This window comes from Eschrichtius robustus, chromosome 9 (assembly GCF_028021215.1).
Source record: "Eschrichtius robustus isolate mEscRob2 chromosome 9, mEscRob2.pri, whole genome shotgun sequence".
NCBI lineage: Eukaryota > Metazoa > Chordata > Mammalia > Artiodactyla > Eschrichtiidae > Eschrichtius > Eschrichtius robustus.
The window spans coordinates 21,720,996-21,743,644 of NC_090832.1; the positions used below are offsets into that span (position 1 = coordinate 21,720,996).

General features: G+C 40.9%; 1 protein-coding gene across 2 annotated transcripts in view; it reads right to left on the bottom strand.

The window, feature by feature from the left end:
- Positions 1 to 22,649, bottom strand: part of PEX3 (peroxisomal biogenesis factor 3) — a 56,236-nt gene that overhangs the window by 15,101 nt on the left and 18,486 nt on the right. For both annotated transcript variants that reach the window (XM_068550785.1, XM_068550784.1), the window contains exon 4: positions 613 to 656. In XM_068550785.1, the coding sequence (XP_068406886.1) occupies positions 613 to 656 (44 nt within the window). The remainder of the gene's footprint in view (positions 1 to 612; positions 657 to 22,649) is intronic.

A 22,649-nucleotide genomic window follows, 5' to 3' on the forward strand; every position in this document is an offset into this window, starting at 1 on the left:
AAAGAGTGAGTAGGAGTGAAGAAGGAAAGAAAGCGAACGTAGAAATCTTTTGTATTATACAATGGATGTGAGAAAGTACAATAGTTGAAAGGAAATACAGGGTACTACAAAAGTTTAGTTCATTTTCAAATAGGCAAAGTTTAAGCATGATTCAGTTGATAAGCATTAGTTGAATGGATAGGAAAACACAGGAATAATTGATAGAGTATGAAGTTCCGAGACACGGAGATATAGCTACTCTAGGGCAGTTTTTGCTACAAATTTTTATCACTAATCAAAGCTTGCATACAATATCAAAGTAAAGTTACTATCTGGGTTGGAGTAAAAACTTCCTTCAAAGTATATATTGTTGATATCAGTACCTAATATGCATATATGTAGTCTAGGACAGGTTTACATATTATCATAACAATAATAATACCACCACTACCGCTAACATTTATTGAGTAGTTTCTATGACCAGACATTGATCTACTTGCTTTATGAGAATTATTTAATCTGACAAAAACTCTATGAGGTAGGTAAAGAAGAGTTACCCACATAATAGAGTACAAAAATTTCCCATTAAAAATATTTTAAGGCTGTGCTGTTACACAGAATACGTAGGCTTACTTATTATCTTCAGATCCTCCCATATGTCTAGCTTGTTTGAAGGCCTAAAGAAAAATATCAGAAAATATGAAAATAATAATATATGTAATCTAATAGAAAACTTTGAACTTTACAGCTCTATACTTAATTATATTTTATCACAGGATAACTGCAGAAAACAAAGCCCATAAAATATAGTAAAAAACAACTGTAATTTCAGTAACTGATAATAACAACCATTTTCACTAGTATCCTGGTGCATATCCTTCCAGTCTTTCTCCTCCTTCTAGCATACGCATATGTGTGTTATAAAATCATACAGGAAAAGCAGGAATAGTATTTATTTCTTTCCCTTATTTACTGTTTCATAAATAATGCAGTAGGTTCTATAATCCTTCAAAGGTAAGTAATGAAGTATTTTTTGTTTAAAAGTATCATTAGAAACACATGCATTTAAATGTGTGTTTGATGTGTTTCTACCCACTGTCGTTATTATCCTTATTGATGTTCAATAATATTGATGTTCAGGTTAGTTCCTAAGTCCTTTTGACACGACCCCTTTAGTCTTTGACAACTTCCTTGCTTTCTGACATAAAAAGCTGTTCTGGGTTCATCTTGTTCAATTCTTGCTGCAAACCTGAAATCATCCATTTCTCTGAGGGTCCTGGTTCCTAGTAGTGGAAAATGGTAGTCTGAGACTGCAAACTTTGATTAAGGATGTTCACTGCTACTGGGTAGGTCATTATTTCTAAGCCTTTTCAGTAGGCTGAGCCAGTAAATATCAGTATATGTATGTATGTATTTATTTATATGAACATATATTCAAAGAGATAAAATACATCATGAATTCATACTGATACTTCTAATTTAAAATTAGGACCACTGGGTTTTTTAACAATCTCATTGCTCTTACATCTGTATTTCTTTTTGCCCACACTAGAAATCAGTGAAACTAACATAATTACTAATTTGCTTCATCCCTCACTCTATGGACAACAGTCAGAATAGCAATAGCAACAGTGAAAAGAGTTTAAGTTTTTTTTTTTCAATTCTGTATGCTCTAAGAGTATATATCCCACTAAAAACACACAGTCAAATTTCTATTTTAAAGTCACTTGGCATAGTTTCTGTTTTTGTGATTACAACACCAACTAGATACGCATTTGGGTTAATTTCATTTATTTTACTATCACTTTTTAGACGTTGCTTTTTAAACACTAAACATAGTTTTATAAATATGTAAAATATTTATATGGTTCCAAACTCAAATTTATACAACACAGTATATTCAAAGAAGTCCATTCCTACCCACCTTTATTCTTTTTCTTCTTCATAGGTAACTATTAAAAAAATATACTTTAACTTCCCATTGTTTTGCTTTATATAGGCAAATATGTATATATATTCATATCTGCCCCCTTAGATAAATGGTGGCATACTATACACATTTTCCTTTATCTTTTTACAAAATATAACAATATATCCTGGGGATCATTCCATAATAGTATAGAGATAGTGGCCATCTTCTTCTTTTTTTTTTAAAAAACCACGGCATAGTACTCCACTCACTGTGCGTATATACTATGTGGACGAAGTTCAGTGCTTTTCAAATCACCTTTGTGGTAGAACCAGTTTTTTTTCTTATTTCTAATCTGTCACAGATGAACAGTTTGGTAAAATACAATAAAAATGAATTACTAGAAAAATGAAATTAAAAAACCACAAAGATACAAAAAATACAATCCCATATTCTTTATAATTATAATCAGACAATGAGTTACTATTACAATTGTGGGATATTACTAGCTTCTTATCTTTCTTTGGCACTGGAGAGACTGTAGAGCTTCAGGCATCCCTTTCCTAGATGGCACAAGTTTGGTAGATATATGGAGAAAATCCTACCAGGCCCTGCTGCAACCTTATGCTACTGTTCAGGCCTTGTGGCAGAACACCATATTTTAGTCCCATATTAAATTGGGAATCAACCACAATTCAAGGATTAGGTATTTTAATGCAAGTAAATCACTTCTTTTGAATGTTATCTAAGATAAATTTCAAAGTGATTCTTATAGAAATTCTAAATGAAACAAGATAAGAAAACAGTGGTTCCCAAATTTTAACACAGGAAGTGCTCAATAGCAGCAGGCTGTGGAAGGGCAAATTAGGGTATCTGTCTTGAAACTGTACTTATTTGGCATGATTTTGGTGGGACAGGACTGAACTACAGCCATGCAGGACACTTATTCATGTTGACATTCACCACTATCAGACTTAAAAGTAGATTTAATTGAGTTATAAGATGAGACCTAATGTACAGCACGGTGAATACAGCTGATAATAATGCTTTCGTATACTTGAAATTTCCTGAGAATAGATCTTAAGTGTTCTCACCACACACCAAAAAAATGGTAACTACATGAGGTGATGGATATGTTAATTAGCTTGACTGTGGTAATCATTTTTAATATATACATTTACAAAAAATGAAAAAAAAATTCACCTTATCTGTTTTAAAGATTCTGATTCCAAACCTATTTAGAACAGAGTTAAGTACTTTCTAGGCCAAGATTCCTTTCAAATGATTTGTCTGATGGAAACCAACTCCAAGTTAAACACAATCAGACTCTTTAATATTACCAAAATATGTTTAAGAATTAAACTAATCCTTTCAAAGGGTTCTACCTGTCTTGTGATGAAGGATGTTTAAGATCCTTTGCCATTGAAACTACACTGCCATTATCAATCATCAATAAGAATGTCAAATATATATATATTTTTTAAAGTGATTCTATAGCACCTTGTATTTTTTTTTAAATTTAATTTAATTAATTAATTAATTTAATTTATTTATGGCTGTGTTGGGTCTTCGTTTCTGTGTGAGGGCTTTCTCTAGTTGCGGCAAGTGGGGGCCACTCTTGATCGCGGTGCGCGGGCCTCTCACTATCGCGGCCTCTCTTGTTGCGGAGCACAGGCTCCAGACGCGCAGGCTCAGCAATTGTGGCTCACGGGCCTAGTTGCTCCGCGGCATGTGGGATCCTCCCAGACCAGGGCTCGAACCCGTGTCCTCTGCATTGGCAGGCAGATTCTCAACCACTGCGCCACCAAGGAAGCCCAAGAATGTCAAATATTAAAGGCAGTGATGGCTGTTTATTTGCTACTATAAAACTGATAAAATAAGACTATCAAATCTTTCATTTATTTCTGATTAGTTATTATCACAATTAGTTTAAGGAGAAAATTAACTTGCTTGACAGGCTTATATGACACCAGAGCTGACTGAAAACCAATACAAAAGCAGTCATAAGATTGGAGGCCTTACTTTAATTACACTTTGTAAGGGCTCAAGCTCCTCTTTATGCGAATACTTTTCAAATGGACATTCTCCTCTCCCCCAGCTCCCAAACTGCAAATAGTAATTTCAAATCAAAAGAAAGGAAAGAAAAAATAACACGGAGATGTTTAAAGAGGAAACAGGCAATGAGGAGAACTGTTGTGCATCTTATCCTTCCAAGAATTTAAGAAATTCTCCTGTGTATAAAGAAAAGAGGGCTCATGCCTTTTCTTTAAAGCTATCCAGGATTACCAATCATTAATCCCTTTGCTCTCTAGCCTCCCACATTTTCTCCCCACATTTTGCTTTTACTTTTTACCACAGACTAACCATAGTATGTCTTGAATTATGACAATTTATTTCATCTAATTCCTCCTTTGGATGACAAGGTCTTAGAGAGAAAGAGACCTTATCTTAATTATCTTGAATCCCCCAAAACACAGGGAATGTAGGGCCTTACAGGAAACAGGGTTACCAAGAAAGAATCCCACTTATGTTTAATGTGTGTGTTCCTATGTTGCTTTTATAAAAGTGTATTCACTTATTTCATTTGTCTTGCCTTCTCAGTAAGACTAAAACTTGAGGCAGTTAAAATTTATTTTTCTATATGTTTCTTCTTTATATAATCACATGAACTAATTTATAAACCAAATCTTACATCCATAAGTAGTAGTAAAAGTGTGTCAACCTCTAAGAATCATGAAACTAGGGAAAAAATTCTTATCACTAGCATTATACCATAATCAGATTAAAAAACCTGATCAGTTGGTTGAATGAGGGAACATCTAGGTTATGCCCTTTTTTAAGCTGTTTTCTTTAGGAACTGTCACCATGTTGTTGAAGTGCAGAGTTGTAACTTTGCGTGGATTATGGACAGTCAATAATATGTATTTAAAAGTTGCACTATTGCAAAACGGGTGTATTATCCAGGTACTCATACACTTTTCTTTTATTGTTACTTGATTTTTATTTATTTTTTTAAAATTTATTTTTGTTGGAGAGAAGATGGCGGAAGAGTAAGATGCGGAGACCACCTTCCTTCCCACAGATACAGTAGAAATACATCTACACGTGGAACTGCTCCTACAGAACACCCACTGAACGCTGGCAGAAAACGTCCGACCTCCAAAAAGCCTCTTTCTTTCTTTCTTTCTTTCTTTCTTTCTATTTTTTCTCCCTTTTACTCTGAGCCGTGTGGACGAAAGGCTCTTGGTGCTCCAGCCAGGCATCAGGGCCGTGCCTCTGAGGTGGGAGAGCCAACTTCAGGACACTGGTCCACAAGAGACCTCCCAGCTCCACGTAATACCAAACGGTAAAAATCTCTCAGAGATCTCCATCTCAACATCAAGACCCAGCATCACTCAATGACCAGCAAGCTACAGTGCTGAACACCCTATGCCAAACAACTAGCAAGACAGGAACACAGCCCCATCCATTAGCAGAGAGGCTGCCTAAAATCATAATAAGGCCACAGACACCCCAAAATACACCACCAGACGTGGACGTGCCCACCAGAAAGACAAGATCCAGCCTCATCCACCAGAGCTCAGGCACTAGTTCCCTACACCAGGAAGCCTACACAACCCACTAAACCAACCTTAGCCACTGGGGACAGATACCAAAAACAACGGGAACTACAAACCTGCAGTCTGTGAAAAGGAGACCCCAAACACAGTAAGATAAGCAAAATGAGACGACAGAAAAACACACAGCAGATGAAGGAGCAGGGTCAAAGCACACTAGACTTAACAAATGAAGAGGAAATAGGTAGTCTACCTGAAAAAGAATTCAGAATAATGATAGTACGGATGATCCAAAATCTTGGAAATAGAATAGACAAAATGCAAGAAACATTTAACAAGGACGTAGAAGAACTAAAGAGGAACCAAGCAATGATGAAAAACACAATAAATGAAATTAAAAATACTCTAGATGGGATCAATAGCAGAATAACTGAGGCAGAAGAAAGGATAAGTGACCTGGAAGATAAAATGGTGGAAATAACTACTACAGAGCAGGATAAAGAAAAAAGAATGAAAAGAACTGAGGACAGTCTCAGAGACCTCTGGGACAACATTAAACGCACCAACATTCGAATTATAGGGGTCCCAGAAGAAGAAGAGAAAAAGAAAGGGACTGAGAAAATATTTGAAGAGATTATAGTTGAAAACTTCCCTAATATGCGAAAGGAAATAGTTAATCAAGTCCTGGAAGCACAGAGAGTCCCATACAGGATAAACCCAAGGAGAAACACGCCAAGACACATATTAATCAAACTGTCAAAAATTAAATATAAGGAAAACATATTAAAGGCAGCAAGGCAAAAACAACAAATAACACACAAGGGAATCCCCATAAGGTTAACAGCTGATCTTTCAGCAGAAACTCTGCAAGCCAGAAGGGAGTGGCAGGATATACTTAAAGTGATGAAGGAGAAAAACCTACAACCAAGATTACTCTACCCAGCAAGGATCTCATTCAGATTCGATGGAGAAATTAAAACCTTTACAGACAAGCAAAAGCTGAGAGAGTTCAGCACCACCAAACCAGCTTTACAACAAATGCTAAAGGAACTTCTCTAGGCAAGAAACACAAGAGAAGGAAAACACCTACAATAACAAACCCAAAACATTTAAGAAAATGGGAATAGGAACATACATATCGATAATTACCTTGAATGTAAATGGATTAAATGCTCCCACCAAAAGACACAGGCTGGCTGAATGGATACAAAAACAAGACCCATATATATGCTGTCTACAAGAGACCCACTTCAGACCTAGAGACACATACAGACTGAAAGTGAGGGGATGGAAAAAGATATTCCATGCAAATGGAAATCAAAAGAAAGCTGGAGTAGCAATTCTCATATCAGACAAAACAGACTGCAAAATAAAGACTATTACAAGAGACAAAGAAGGACACTATATAATGATCAAGGGATCGATCCAAGAGGAAGCTATAACAATTGTAAATATTTATGCACCCAACATAGGAGCACCTCAATACATAAGGCACATACTAACAGCCATAAAAGGGGAAATTGACAGCAACACAATCATAGTAGGGGACTTTAACAACCCACTTTCACCAATGGACAGATCATCCAAAATGAAAATAAATAAGGAAACACAAGCTTTAAATGATACATTAAACAAGATGGACTTAATTGATATTTATAGGACATTCCACCCAAAAACAACAGAATACACATTTTTCTCAAGTGCTCATGGAACATTCTCCAGGATAGATCATATCTTGGGTCACAAATCAAGCCTTGGTAAATTTAAGAAAATTGAAATCGTATCAAGTATCTTTTCCGACAACAACGCTATGAGACTAGATATCAATTACAGGAAAAGATCTGTAAAAAATACAAACACATGGAGGCTACACAATACATTACTTAATAACGAAGTGATTACTGAAGAAATCAAAGGGGAAATCAAAAAATACCTAGAAACAAATGACAATGGAGATACGACGACCCAAAACCTATGGGACGCAGCAAAAGCAGTGCTAAGAGGGAAGTTTATAGCAATACAAGCCTACCTCAAGAAACAGGAAACATCTCGAATAAACAATCTAACCTTGCACCTGAAGCAATTAGAGAAAGAAGAACAAAAAAACCCCAAAGCCAGCAGAAGGAAAGAAATTATAAAGATCAGGTCAGAAATAAATGAAAAAGAAATGAAGGAAACAATAGCAAAAATCAATGAAACTAAAAGCTGGTTCTTTGAGAAGATAAGCAAAATTGATAAACCATTAGCCAGACTCATCAAGAGAAAAAGGGAGAAGACTCAGATCAATAGAATTAGAAATGAAAAAGGAAAAGTAACCACTGACACTGCAGAAATACAAAAGATCATGAGAGATTACTACAAGCAACTCTATGCCAATAAAATGGACAACCTGGAAGAAATGGACAGATTCTTAGAAATGCACAAACTGCCGAGACTGAACCAGGAAGAAATAGAAAATATGAACAGACCAATCACAAGCACTGAAATTGAAACTGTGATTAAAAACCTTCCAACAAACAAAAGCCCAGGACCAGATGGCTTCACAGGTGAATTCTATCAAACATTTAGAGACGAGCTAACACCTATTCTTCTCAAACTCTTCCAAAATATTGCAGAGGGAGGAACACTCCCCAACTCATTCTACGAGGCCACCATCACCCTGATACCAAAACCAGACAAAGATGTCACAAAGAAAGAAAACTACAGGCCAATATCACTGATGAACATAGATGCAAAAATCCTCAACAAAATACTAGCAAACAGAATCCAACAGCACATTAAAAGGATCATACACCATGATCAAGTGGGGTTTATCCCAGGAATGCAAGGATTCTTCAATATACGCAAATCAATCGATGTGATACACCATATTAACAAATTGAAGGAGAAAAACCATATGATCATCTCAATAGATGCAGAGAAAGCTTTTGACAAAATTCAACACCCATTTATGATAAAAGCCCTGCAGAAAGTAGGCATAGAGGGAACTTTCCTCAACATAATAAAGGCCATATATGACAAACCCACAGCCAACATTGTCCTCAATGGTGAAAAACTGAAACCATTTCCACTAAGATCAGGAACAAGACAAGGTTGCCCACTCTCACCACTATTATTCAACATAGTTTTGGAAGTGTTAGCCACAGCAATCAGAGAAGACAAAGAAATAAAAGGAATCCAAATCGGAAAAGAAGAAGTAAAGCTGTCACTATTTGCAGATGACATGATACTATACATAGAGAATCCTAAAGATGCTACCAGAAAACTTCTAGAGCTAATCAATGAATTTGGTAAAGTAGCAGGATACAAAATAAATGCACAGAAATCTCTTGCATTTCTATACACTAATGACGAAAAATCTGAAAATGAAATTAAGAAAACACTCCCATTTACCATTGCAACAAAAAGAATAAAATATCTAGGAATAAACCTACCTAAGGAGACAAAAGACCTGTATGCAGAAAATTATAAGACACTGATGAAAGAAATTAAAGATGATACAAATAGATGGAGAGATATACCATGTTCCTGGATTGGAAGAATCAACATTGTGAAAATGACTCTACTACCCAAAGCAATCTACAGATTCAATGCAATCCCTATCAAACTACCACTGGCATTTTTCACAGAAGTAGAACAAAAAATTTCACAATTTGTATGGAAACACAAAAGACCCCGAATAGCCAAAGCAATCTTGAGAACGAAAAATGGAGCTGGGGGAATCAGGCTCCCTGACTTCAGACTATATTACAAAGCTTCAGTAATCAAGACAGTTTGGTACTGGCACAAAAACAGAAATATAGATCAATGGAACAGGATAGAAAGCCCAGAGATAAACCCACACACATATGGTCACCTTATCTTTGATAAAGGAGGCAAGCATATACAGTGGAGAAAAGACAGCCTCTTCAATAAGTGGTGCTGGGAAAATTGGACAGGTACATGTAAAAGTATGAAATTAGAACACTCCCTGACACCATGCACAAAAATAAACTCAAAATGGATTAAAGACCTAAGTGTAAGGGCAGACACTATCAAACTCTTAGAGGAAAACATAGGCAGAACACTCTATGACATACATCACAGCAAGATCCTTTTTGACCCAGCTCCCAGAGAAATGGAAATAAGAACACAAACAAATGGGACCTAATGAAACTTAAAAGCTTTTGCACAGCAAAGGAAACCATAAACAAGACCAAAAGACAACCCTCAGAATGGGAGAAAATATTTGCAAATGAAGCAACTGACAAAGGATTAATCTCCAAGATTTACAAGCAGCTCATGCAGCTCAATAACAAAAAAACCAACAACCCAATCCAAAAATGGGCAGAAGACCTAAATAGACATTCCTCCAAAGAAGATATACAGATGGCCTACAGACACATGAAAGAATGCTCAACATCATTAATCATTAGAGAAATGCAAATCAAAACTACAATGAGATATCATCTCACACCGGTCAGAATGGCCATCATCAAAAAATCTAGAAACAATAAATGCTGGAGAGGGTGTGGAGGAAAGGGAACACTCTTGCACTGTTGGTGGGAATGTAAATTGATACAGCCACTATGGAGAACAGTATGGAGGTTCCTGAAAAAACTACAAATAGAACTACCATACGACCCAGCAATCCCAATACTGGGCATATACCCTGAGAAAACCATAGGTCAAAAAGAGTCATGTACCAAAATGTTCATTGCAGCTCTATTTACAATAGCCAGGACATGGAAGCAACCTAAATGTCCATCGACAGATGAATGGATAAAGAAGATGTGGCACATATATACAATGGAATATTACTCAGCCATAAAAAGAAATGAAATGGAGGTATTTGTAATGAGGTGGATGGAGTTAGAGTCTGTCATACAGAGTGAAGTAAGTCAGAAAGAGAAAAACAAATACAGTATGCTAACACATATATACGGAATCTAAGGGAAAAAAAAAAAAAAAAAAAAAGGCCATGAAGAACCTAGTGGCAAGACGGGAATAAAGACACAGACCTACTAGAGAATGGACTTGAGGATATGGGGAGGGGGTGGGGTGAGATGTGACAGGGTAAGAGAGTGTCATGGACATATATACACTACCAAATGTAAAATAGATAACTAGTGGGAAGCAGCCGCATAGCACAGGGAGATCAGCTCGGTGCTCTGTGACCACCTAGAGGGGTGGGATGGGGAGGGTGGGAGGGAGGGAGATGCAAGAGGGAAGAGAAATGGGAACATATTGTATATGTATAACTGATTCACTTTGTTATAAAGCAGAAGCTAACACACCATTGTAAGGCAATTATACTTCAATAAAGATGTTTAAAAAAAAAATTTATTTTTGTTGGCTGCGTTGGGTCTTGGTTGCAGCATGTGGGATCTTTTGTTGCAGTGTGTGGGCTCTTTGTTGTGGCGCGTGTGCTCTTTGCTGTGGTGCGTGCATGGGCTTTCTCTCTAGTTGTGGTGCGCAGGCTCAGTAGTTGTGGCGTGCGGGCTCAGTAGTTGCGACGCGCAGGCTTAGTTCATGGCGTGTGGGATCTTAGCTCCCCGACCAGGGATTGAACCTGTGTCCCCTGCATTGGAAGATGGATTCTTAACCACTGGACCACCAGGGAAGTTCCTGTTACTTGATTTTTAAACTTTGTTTTAGCCACTTAAAAACTGTTATGACACAATTTGCCTCAAATCCATTCCAAGTTGTGTATTTGTTTTCTAATAAAAATATTACAATTTATACCCCCATCCAAAAAAAGTACACAAACCAATTGTATATAAATTCACTGTTATTTTGGGAGGTATTATCTGACTACAGAAAATGTCTTCAAAGAAATTTTCCAGCTTGCTGCGTAACCTGCCTGAGCACTAAATTCCTATTTGCAAAATGGAGTTAATAATATCTGCCTCAGGGGCTATTGAGAAGATGGCGGAAGAGTAAGACGCGGGGATCACCTTCCTTCCCACAGATACAGTAGAAATACATCTACACGTGGAACTGCTCCTACAGAACACCCACTGAACGCTGGCAGAAAACGTCCGACCTCCAAAAAGGCAAGAAACTCCCCCCGTACTTGGGTAGGGCAAAAGAAAAAAGAAATAACAGAGACAAAAGAATAGGGACGGCACCTGCACCAGTGGGAGGGAGCTGTGAAGGAGGAAAGATTTCCACGCACTAGGAAGCCCCTTCTCGGGCAGAGACTGCGGGTGGCAGAGGGGGGAAGCTTCGGAGCCACGGAGGAGAGCCACAGGGGTGCGGAGGGCAAAGCGGAGAGGCTCCCGCACGGAGGAGCGGTGCCGACCAGCACTCACCAGCCCGAGAGGCTTGTCTGCTCCCCCGCCGGGGCGGGCGGGGGCTGGGAGCTGAGGCTCGGGCTTCGGTAGGATCGCAGGGAGAGGACTGGGATTGGCGGCGTGAACACAGCCTGAAGGGGTTAGCGCATCACAGCTAGCCGGGAGGGAGTCCGAGAAAAAGTCGGCAGCTGCCGAAGAGGCAAGAGACTTTTTCTTCCCTCTTTGTTTCCTGGTGCGCGAGGAGAGGGGATTCAGAGCGCCGCCTAAACGAACTTCAGAGACGGGCGCGAGCCGCAGCTAACAGCGCGGATTCCACAGCAACAGGGGCGCAGAGGGAAAAACGGAGAGACTCCCGCACAGAGGCTCGGCGCCGAGCAGCGCTCACCAGCCCGAGAGGCTTGTCTGCTCACCCGCCGGGGCGGGCGGGGGTGGGAGCTGAGGCTCGGCTTCGGTCGGATCGCAGGGAGAGGACTGGGGCTGGCGGCGTGAACACAGCCTGAAGGGGTTGGCGCACCACAGCTGGCTGGGAGGGAGACCGGGAAAAGGTCTGCAGCTGCCGAAGAGACAAGAGACTTTTTCTTGCCTCTTTGTTTCGCTGCGCGCAAGGAGAGGGGATTCAGAGCGCCGCCTAAACGAACTCCAGAGAAGGGCGCGAGCCGCGGCGATCAGCGCGGACCCCAGAGACGGGCGTGAGACGCTGGGGCTGCTGCTGCCGCCTCCAAAAAGCCTGTGTGTGAGCACAGGTCACTCTCCACACCACCCTTCCTGGGAGCCTGAGCAGCCCGCCACTGCCAGGGTCCCGTGATCCCCGGACAAATTCCCCGGGAGAACGCACTGCGCGCCTCAGGCTGGTGCAACGTCATGCCGGCCTCTGCTGCCGCAGGCTCGCCCCGCCTCCTCCGTACCCCTCCCTCCCCGCGGCCTGAGTGAGCCAGAGCCCCCAAAGCAGCTGCTCCTTTAACCCCGTTCTGTCTGGGCGGGGAATAGACGCCCTCAGGTGACCTACACGCAGAGGCGGGTCCAAATCCAAAGCTGAACCCCAGGAGCTGTGTGAACAGGGAAGAGAAGGGGAAATCTCTCCCAGCAGCCTCAGAAGCAGCGGATTAAAACTCCACAAACAACTTGATGTGCCTACATCTGTTGAATACCTGAATAGATAACGAATCATCCCAAATTCAGGAGGTGGACTTTGGGAGCAGGATATATTAATTTTTCCCCTGTTCTTTTTTTTTTGTGAGTGTATATGTATATGCTTCTGGGTGAGATTTTGTCTGTATAGCTTTGCTTTACAATATCTTTATTTTGCTTCACTATATTATAGCCTCTTTCTTTCTTTCTTTCTTTCTTTCTTTCTTTCTTTCTTTCTATTTTTTCTCCCTTTTACTCTGAGCCGTGTGGACGAAAGGCTCTTGGTGCTCCAGCCAGGCATCAGGGCCGTGCCTCTGAGGTGGGAGAGCCAACTTCAGGACACTGGTCCACAAGAGACCTCCCAGCTCCACGTAGTACCAAACGGTAAAAATCTCTCAGAGATCTCCATCTCAACATCAAGACCCAGCATCACTCAATGACCAGCAAGCTACAGTGCTGAACACCCTATGCCAAACAACTAGCAAGACAGGAACACAGCCCCATCCATTAGCAGAGAGGCTGCCTAAAATCATAATAAGGCCACAGACACCCCAAAATACACCACCAGACGTGGACGTGCCCACCAGAAAGACAAGATCCAGCCTCATCCACCAGAGCTCAGGCACTAGTTCCCTACACCAGGAAGCCTACACAACCCACTAAACCAACCTTAGCCACTGGGGACAGATACCAAAAACAACGGGAACTACAAACCTGCAGTCTGTGAAAAGGAGACCCCAAACACAGTAAGATAAGCAAAATGAGACGACAGAAAAACACACAGCAGATGAAGGAGCAGGGTCAAAGCACACTAGACTTAACAAATGAAGAGGAAATAGGTAGTCTACCTGAAAAAGAATTCAGAATAATGATAGTACGGATGATCCAAAATCTTGGAAATAGAATAGACAAAATGCAAGAAACATTTAACAAGGACGTAGAAGAACTAAAGAGGAACCAAGCAATGATGAAAAACACAATAAATGAAATTAAAAATACTCTAGATGGGATCAATAGCAGAATAACTGAGGCAGAAGAAAGGATAAGTGACCTGGAAGATAAAATGGTGGAAATAACTACTACAGAGCAGGATAAAGAAAAAAGAGTGAAAAGAACTGAGGACAGTCTCAGAGACCTCTGGGACAACATTAAACGCACCAACATTCGAATTATAGGGGTCCCAGAAGAAGAAGAGAAAAAGAAAGGGACTGAGAAAATATTTGAAGAGATTATAGTTGAAAACTTCCCTAATATGCGAAAGGAAATAGTTAATCAAGTCCTGGAAGCACAGAGAGTCCCATACAGGATAAACCCAAGGAGAAACACGCCAAGACACATATTAATCAAACTGTCAAAAATTAAATATAAGGAAAACATATTAAAGGCAGCAAGGCAAAAACAACAAATAACACACAAGGGAATCCCCATAAGGTTAACAGCTGATCTTTCAGCAGAAACTCTGCAAGCCAGAAGGGAGTGGCAGGATATACTTAAAGTGATGAAGGAGAAAAACCTACAACCAAGATTACTCTACCCAGCAAGGATCTCATTCAGATTCGATGGAGAAATTAAAACCTTTACAGACAAGCAAAAGCTGAGAGAGTTCAGCACCACCAAACCAGCTTTACAACAAATGCTAAAGGAACTTCTCTAGGCAAGAAACACAAGAGAAGGAAAACACCTACAATAACAAACCCAAAACATTTAAGAAAATGGGAATAGGAACATACATATCGATAATTACCTTGAATGTAAATGGATTAAATGCTCCCACCAAAAGACACAGGCTGGCTGAATGGATACAAAAACAAGACCCATATATATGCTGTCTACAAGAGACCCACTTCAGACCTAGAGACACATACAGACTGAAAGTGAGGGGATGGAAAAAGATATTCCATGCAAATGGAAATCAAAAGAAAGCTGGAGTAGCAATTCTCATATCAGACAAAACAGACTGCAAAATAAAGACTATTACAAGAGACAAAGAAGGACACTATATAATGATCAAGGGATCGATCCAAGAGGAAGCTATAACAATTGTAAATATTTATGCACCCAACATAGGAGCACCTCAATACATAAGGCACATACTAACAGCCATAAAAGGGGAAATTGACAGCAACACAATCATAGTAGGGGACTTTAACAACCCACTTTCACCAATGGACAGATCATCCAAAATGAAAATAAATAAGGAAACACAAGCTTTAAATGATACATTAAACAAGATGGACTTAATTGATATTTATAGGACATTCCACCCAAAAACAACAGAATACACATTTTTCTCAAGTGCTCATGGAACATTCTCCAGGATAGATCATATCTTGGGTCACAAATCAAGCCTTGGTAAATTTAAGAAAATTGAAATCGTATCAAGTATCTTTTCCGACAACAACGCTATGAGACTAGATATCAATTACAGGAAAAGATCTGTAAAAAATACAAACACATGGAGGCTACACAATACATTACTTAATAACGAAGTGATTACTGAAGAAATCAAAGGGGAAATCAAAAAATACCTAGAAACAAATGACAATGGAGATACGACGACCCAAAACCTATGGGACGCAGCAAAAGCAGTGCTAAGAGGGAAGTTTATAGCAATACAAGCCTACCTCAAGAAACAGGAAACATCTCGAATAAACAATCTAACCTTGCACCTGAAGCAATTAGAGAAAGAAGAACAAAAAAACCCCAAAGCCAGCAGAAGGAAAGAAATTATAAAGATCAGGTCAGAAATAAATGAAAAAGAAATGAAGGAAACAATAGCAAAAATCAATGAAACTAAAAGCTGGTTCTTTGAGAAGATAAGCAAAATTGATAAACCATTAGCCAGACTCATCAAGAGAAAAAGGGAGAAGACTCAGATCAATAGAATTAGAAATGAAAAAGGAAAAGTAACCACTGACACTGCAGAAATACAAAAGATCATGAGAGATTACTACAAGCAACTCTATGCCAATAAAATGGACAACCTGGAAGAAATGGACAGATTCTTAGAAATGCACAAACTGCCGAGACTGAACCAGGAAGAAATAGAAAATATGAACAGACCAATCACAAGCACTGAAATTGAAACTGTGATTAAAAACCTTCCAACAAACAAAAGCCCAGGACCAGATGGCTTCACAGGTGAATTCTATCAAACATTTAGAGACGAGCTAACACCTATTCTTCTCAAACTCTTCCAAAATATTGCAGAGGGAGGAACACTCCCCAACTCATTCTACGAGGCCACCATCACCCTGATACCAAAACCAGACAAAGATGTCACAAAGAAAGAAAACTACAGGCCAATACCACTGATGAACATAGATGCAAAAATCCTCAACAAAATACTAGCAAACAGAATCCAACAGCACATTAAAAGGATCATACACCATGATCAAGTGGGGTTTATCCCAGGAATGCAAGGATTCTTCAATATACGCAAATCAATCGATGTGATACACCATATTAACAAATTGAAGGAGAAAAACCATATGATCATCTCAATAGATGCAGAGAAAGCTTTTGACAAAATTCAACACCCATTTATGATAAAAGCCCTGCAGAAAGTAGGCATAGAGGGAACTTTCCTCAACATAATAAAGGCCATATATGACAAACCCACAGCCAACATTGTCCTCAATGGTGAAAAACTGAAACCATTTCCACTAAGATCAGGAACAAGACAAGGTTGCCCACTCTCACCACTATTATTCAACATAGTTTTGGAAGTGTTAGCCACAGCAATCAGAGAAGACAAAGAAATAAAAGGAATCCAAATCGGAAAAGAAGAAGTAAAGCTGTCACTATTTGCAGATGACATGATACTATACATAGAGAATCCTAAAGATGCTACCAGAAAACTTCTAGAGCTAATCAATGAATTTGGTAAAGTAGCAGGATACAAAATAAATGCACAGAAATCTCTTGCATTTCTATACACTAATGACGAAAAATCTGAAAATGAAATTAAGAAAACACTCCCATTTACCATTGCAACAAAAAGAATAAAATATCTAGGAATAAACCTACCTAAGGAGACAAAAGACCTGTATGCAGAAAATTATAAGACACTGATGAAAGAAATTAAAGATGATACAAATAGATGGAGAGATATACCATGTTCCTGGATTGGAAGAATCAACATTGTGAAAATGACTCTACTACCCAAAGCAATCTACAGATTCAATGCAATCCCTATCAAACTACCACTGGCATTTTTCACAGAAGTAGAACAAAAAATTTCACAATTTGTATGGAAACACAAAAGACCCCGAATAGCCAAAGCAATCTTGAGAACGAAAAATGGAGCTGGGGGAATCAGGCTCCCTGACTTCAGACTATATTACAAAGCTTCAGTAATCAAGACAGTTTGGTACTGGCACAAAAACAGAAATATAGATCAATGGAACAGGATAGAAAGCCCAGAGATAAACCCACACACATATGGTCACCTTATCTTTGATAAAGGAGGCAAGCATATACAGTGGAGAAAAGACAGCCTCTTCAATAAGTGGTGCTGGGAAAATTGGACAGGTACATGTAAAAGTATGAAATTAGAACACTCCCTGACACCATGCACAAAAATAAACTCAAAATGGATTAAAGACCTAAGTGTAAGGGCAGACACTATCAAACTCTTAGAGGAAAACATAGGCAGAACACTCTATGACATACATCACAGCAAGATCCTTTTTGACCCAGCTCCCAGAGAAATGGAAATAAGAACACAAACAAATGGGACCTAATGAAACTTAAAAGCTTTTGCACAGCAAAGGAAACCATAAACAAGACCAAAAGACAACCCTCAGAATGGGAGAAAATATTTGCAAATGAAGCAACTGACAAAGGATTAATCTCCAAGATTTACAAGCAGCTCATGCAGCTCAATAACAAAAAAACCAACAACCCAATCCAAAAATGGGCAGAAGACCTAAATAGACATTCCTCCAAAGAAGATATACAGATGGCCTACAGACACATGAAAGAATGCTCAACATCATTAATCATTAGAGAAATGCAAATCAAAACTACAATGAGATATCATCTCACACCGGTCAGAATGGCCATCATCAAAAAATCTAGAAACAATAAATGCTGGAGAGGGTGTGGAGGAAAGGGAACACTCTTGCACTGTTGGTGGGAATGTAAATTGATACAGCCACTATGGAGAACAGTATGGAGGTTCCTGAAAAAACTACAAATAGAACTACCATACGACCCAGCAATCCCAATACTGGGCATATACCCTGAGAAAACCATAGGTCAAAAAGAGTCATGTACCAAAATGTTCATTGCAGCTCTATTTACAATAGCCAGGACATGGAAGCAACCTAAATGTCCATCGACAGATGAATGGATAAAGAAGATGTGGCACATATATACAATGGAATATTACTCAGCCATAAAAAGAAATGAAATGGAGGTATTTGTAATGAGGTGGATGGAGTTAGAGTCTGTCATACAGAGTGAAGTAAGTCAGAAAGAGAAAAACAAATACAGTATGCTAACACAGATATACGGAATCTAAGGAAAAAAAAAAAAAAAAAAAAAAAAAGGCCATGAAGAACCTAGTGGCAAGACGGGAATAAAGACACAGACCTACTAGAGAATGGACTTGAGGATATGGGGAGGGGGTGGGGTGAGATGTGACAGGGTAAGAGAGTGTCATGGACATATATACACTACCAAATGTAAAATAGATAACTAGTGGGAAGCAGCCGCATAGCACAGGGAGATCAGCTCGGTGCTCTGTGACCACCTAGAGGGGTGGGATGGGGAGGGTGGGAGGGAGGGAGATGCAAGAGGGAAGAGAAATGGGAACATATTGTATATGTATAACTGATTCACTTTGTTATAAAGCAGAAGCTAACACACCATTGTAAGGCAATTATACTTCAATAAAGATGTTTAAAAAAAAAATTTATTTTTGTTGGCTGCGTTGGGTCTTGGTTGCAGCATGTGGGATCTTTTGTTGCAGTGTGTGGGCTCTTTGTTGTGGCGCGTGTGCTCTTTGCTGTGGTGCGTGCATGGGCTTTCTCTCTAGTTGTGGTGCGCAGGCTCAGTAGTTGTGGCGTGCGGGCTCAGTAGTTGCGACGCGCAGGCTTAGTTCATGGCGTGTGGGATCTTAGCTCCCCGACCAGGGATTGAACCTGTGTCCCCTGCATTGGAAGATGGATTCTTAACCACTGGACCACCAGGGAAGTTCCTGTTACTTGATTTTTAAACTTTGTTTTAGCCACTTAAAAACTGTTATGACACAATTTGCCTCAAATCCATTCCAAGTTGTGTATTTGTTTTCTAATAAAAATATTACAATTTATACCCCCATCCAAAAAAAGTACACAAACCAATTGTATATAAATTCACTGTTATTTTGGGAGGTATTATCTGACTACAGAAAACGTCTTCAAAGAAATTTTCCAGCTTGCTGCGTAACCTGCCTGAGCACTAAATTCCTATTTGCAAAATGGAGTTAATAATATCTGCCTCAGGGGCTATTGAGAAGATGGCGGAAGAGTAAGACGCGGGGATCACCTTCCTTCCCACAGATACAGTAGAAATACATCTACACGTGGAACTGCTCCTACAGAACACCCACTGAACGCTGGCAGAAAACGTCCGACCTCCAAAAAGGCAAGAAACTCCCCCCGTACTTGGGTAGGGCAAAAGAAAAAAGAAATAACAGAGACAAAAGAATAGGGACGGCACCTGCACCAGTGGGAGGGAGCTGTGAAGGAGGAAAGATTTCCACGCACTAGGAAGCCCCTTCTCGGGCAGAGACTGCGGGTGGCAGAGGGGGGAAGCTTCGGAGCCACGGAGGAGAGCCACAGGGGTGCGGAGGGCAAAGCGGAGAGGCTCCCGCACGGAGGAGCGGTGCCGACCAGCACTCACCAGCCCGAGAGGCTTGTCTGCTCCCCCGCCGGGGCGGGCGGGGGCTGGGAGCTGAGGCTCGGGCTTCGGTAGGATCGCAGGGAGAGGACTGGGATTGGCGGCGTGAACACAGCCTGAAGGGGTTAGCGCATCACAGCTAGCCGGGAGGGAGTCCGAGAAAAAGTCGGCAGCTGCCGAAGAGGCAAGAGACTTTTTCTTCCCTCTTTGTTTCCTGGTGCGCGAGGAGAGGGGATTCAGAGCGCCGCCTAAACGAACTTCAGAGACGGGCGCGAGCCGCAGCTAACAGCGCGGATTCCACAGCAACAGGGGCGCAGAGGGAAAAACGGAGAGACTCCCGCACAGAGGCTCGGCGCCGAGCAGCGCTCACCAGCCCGAGAGGCTTGTCTGCTCACCCGCCGGGGCGGGCGGGGGTGGGAGCTGAGGCTCGGCTTCGGTCGGATCGCAGGGAGAGGACTGGGGCTGGCGGCGTGAACACAGCCTGAAGGGGTTGGCGCACCACAGCTGGCTGGGAGGGAGACCGGGAAAAGGTCTGCAGCTGCCGAAGAGACAAGAGACTTTTTCTTGCCTCTTTGTTTCGCTGCGCGCAAGGAGAGGGGATTCAGAGCGCCGCCTAAACGAACTCCAGAGAAGGGCGCGAGCCGCGGCGATCAGCGCGGACCCCAGAGACGGGCGTGAGACGCTGGGGCTGCTGCTGCCGCCTCCAAAAAGCCTGTGTGTGAGCACAGGTCACTCTCCACACCACCCTTCCTGGGAGCCTGAGCAGCCCGCCACTGCCAGGGTCCCGTGATCCCCGGACAAATTCCCCGGGAGAACGCACTGCGCGCCTCAGGCTGGTGCAACGTCATGCCGGCCTCTGCTGCCGCAGGCTCGCCCCGCCTCCTCCGTACCCCTCCCTCCCCGCGGCCTGAGTGAGCCAGAGCCCCCAAAGCAGCTGCTCCTTTAACCCCGTTCTGTCTGGGCGGGGAATAGACGCCCTCAGGTGACCTACACGCAGAGGCGGGTCCAAATCCAAAGCTGAACCCCAGGAGCTGTGTGAACAGGGAAGAGAAGGGGAAATCTCTCCCAGCAGCCTCAGAAGCAGCGGATTAAAACTCCACAAACAACTTGATGTGCCTACATCTGTTGAATACCTGAATAGATAACGAATCATCCCAAATTCAGGAGGTGGACTTTGGGAGCAGGATATATTAATTTTTCCCCTGTTCTTTTTTTTTTGTGAGTGTATATGTATATGCTTCTGGGTGAGATTTTGTCTGTATAGCTTTGCTTTACAATATCTTTATTTTGCTTCACTATATTATAGCCTCTTTCTTTCTTTCTTTCTTTTTTTCTTTCTTTCTTTCTATTATTTCTCCCTTTTACTCTGAGCCGTGTGGACGAAAGGCTCTTGGTGCTCCAGCCAGGCATCAGGGCCGTGCCTCTGAGGTGGGAGAGCCAACTTCAGGACACTGGTCCACAAGAGACCTCCCAGCTCCACGTAATACCAAACGGTAAAAATCTCTCAGAGATCTCCATCTCAACATCAAGACCCAGCATCACTCAATGACCAGCAAGCTACAGTGCTGAACACCCTATGCCAAACAACTAGCAAGACAGGAACACAGCCCCATCCATTAGCAGAGAGGCTGCCTAAAATCATAATAAGGCCACAGACACCCCAAAATACACCACCAGACGTGGACGTGCCCACCAGAAAGACAAGATCCAGCCTCATCCACCAGAGCTCAGGCACTAGTTCCCTACACCAGGAAGCCTACACAACCCACTAAACCAACCTTAGCCACTGGGGACAGATACCAAAAACAACGGGAACTACAAACCTGCAGTCTGTGAAAAGGAGACCCCAAACACAGTAAGATAAGCAAAATGAGACGACAGAAAAACACACAGCAGATGAAGGAGCAGGGTCAAAGCACACTAGACTTAACAAATGAAGAGGAAATAGGTAGTCTACCTGAAAAAGAATTCAGAATAATGATAGTACGGATGATCCAAAATCTTGGAAATAGAATAGACAAAATGCAAGAAACATTTAACAAGGACGTAGAAGAACTAAAGAGGAACCAAGCAATGATGAAAAACACAATAAATGAAATTAAAAATACTCTAGATGGGATCAATAGCAGAATAACTGAGGCAGAAGAAAGGATAAGTGACCTGGAAGATAAAATGGTGGAAATAACTACTACAGAGCAGGATAAAGAAAAAAGAGTGAAAAGAACTGAGGACAGTCTCAGAGACCTCTGGGACAACATTAAACGCACCAACATTCGAATTATAGGGGTCCCAGAAGAAGAAGAGAAAAAGAAAGGGACTGAGAAAATATTTGAAGAGATTATAGTTGAAAACTTCCCTAATATGCGAAAGGAAATAGTTAATCAAGTCCTGGAAGCACAGAGAGTCCCATACAGGATAAACCCAAGGAGAAACACGCCAAGACACATATTAATCAAACTGTCAAAAATTAAATATAAGGAAAACATATTAAAGGCAGCAAGGCAAAAACAACAAATAACACACAAGGGAATCCCCATAAGGTTAACAGCTGATCTTTCAGCAGAAACTCTGCAAGCCAGAAGGGAGTGGCAGGATATACTTAAAGTGATGAAGGAGAAAAACCTACAACCAAGATTACTCTACCCAGCAAGGATCTCATTCAGATTCGATGGAGAAATTAAAACCTTTACAGACAAGCAAAAGCTGAGAGAGTTCAGCACCACCAAACCAGCTTTACAACAAATGCTAAAGGAACTTCTCTAGGCAAGAAACACAAGAGAAGGAAAACACCTACAATAACAAACCCAAAACATTTAAGAAAATGGGAATAGGAACATACATATCGATAATTACCTTGAATGTAAATGGATTAAATGCTCCCACCAAAAGACACAGGCTGGCTGAATGGATACA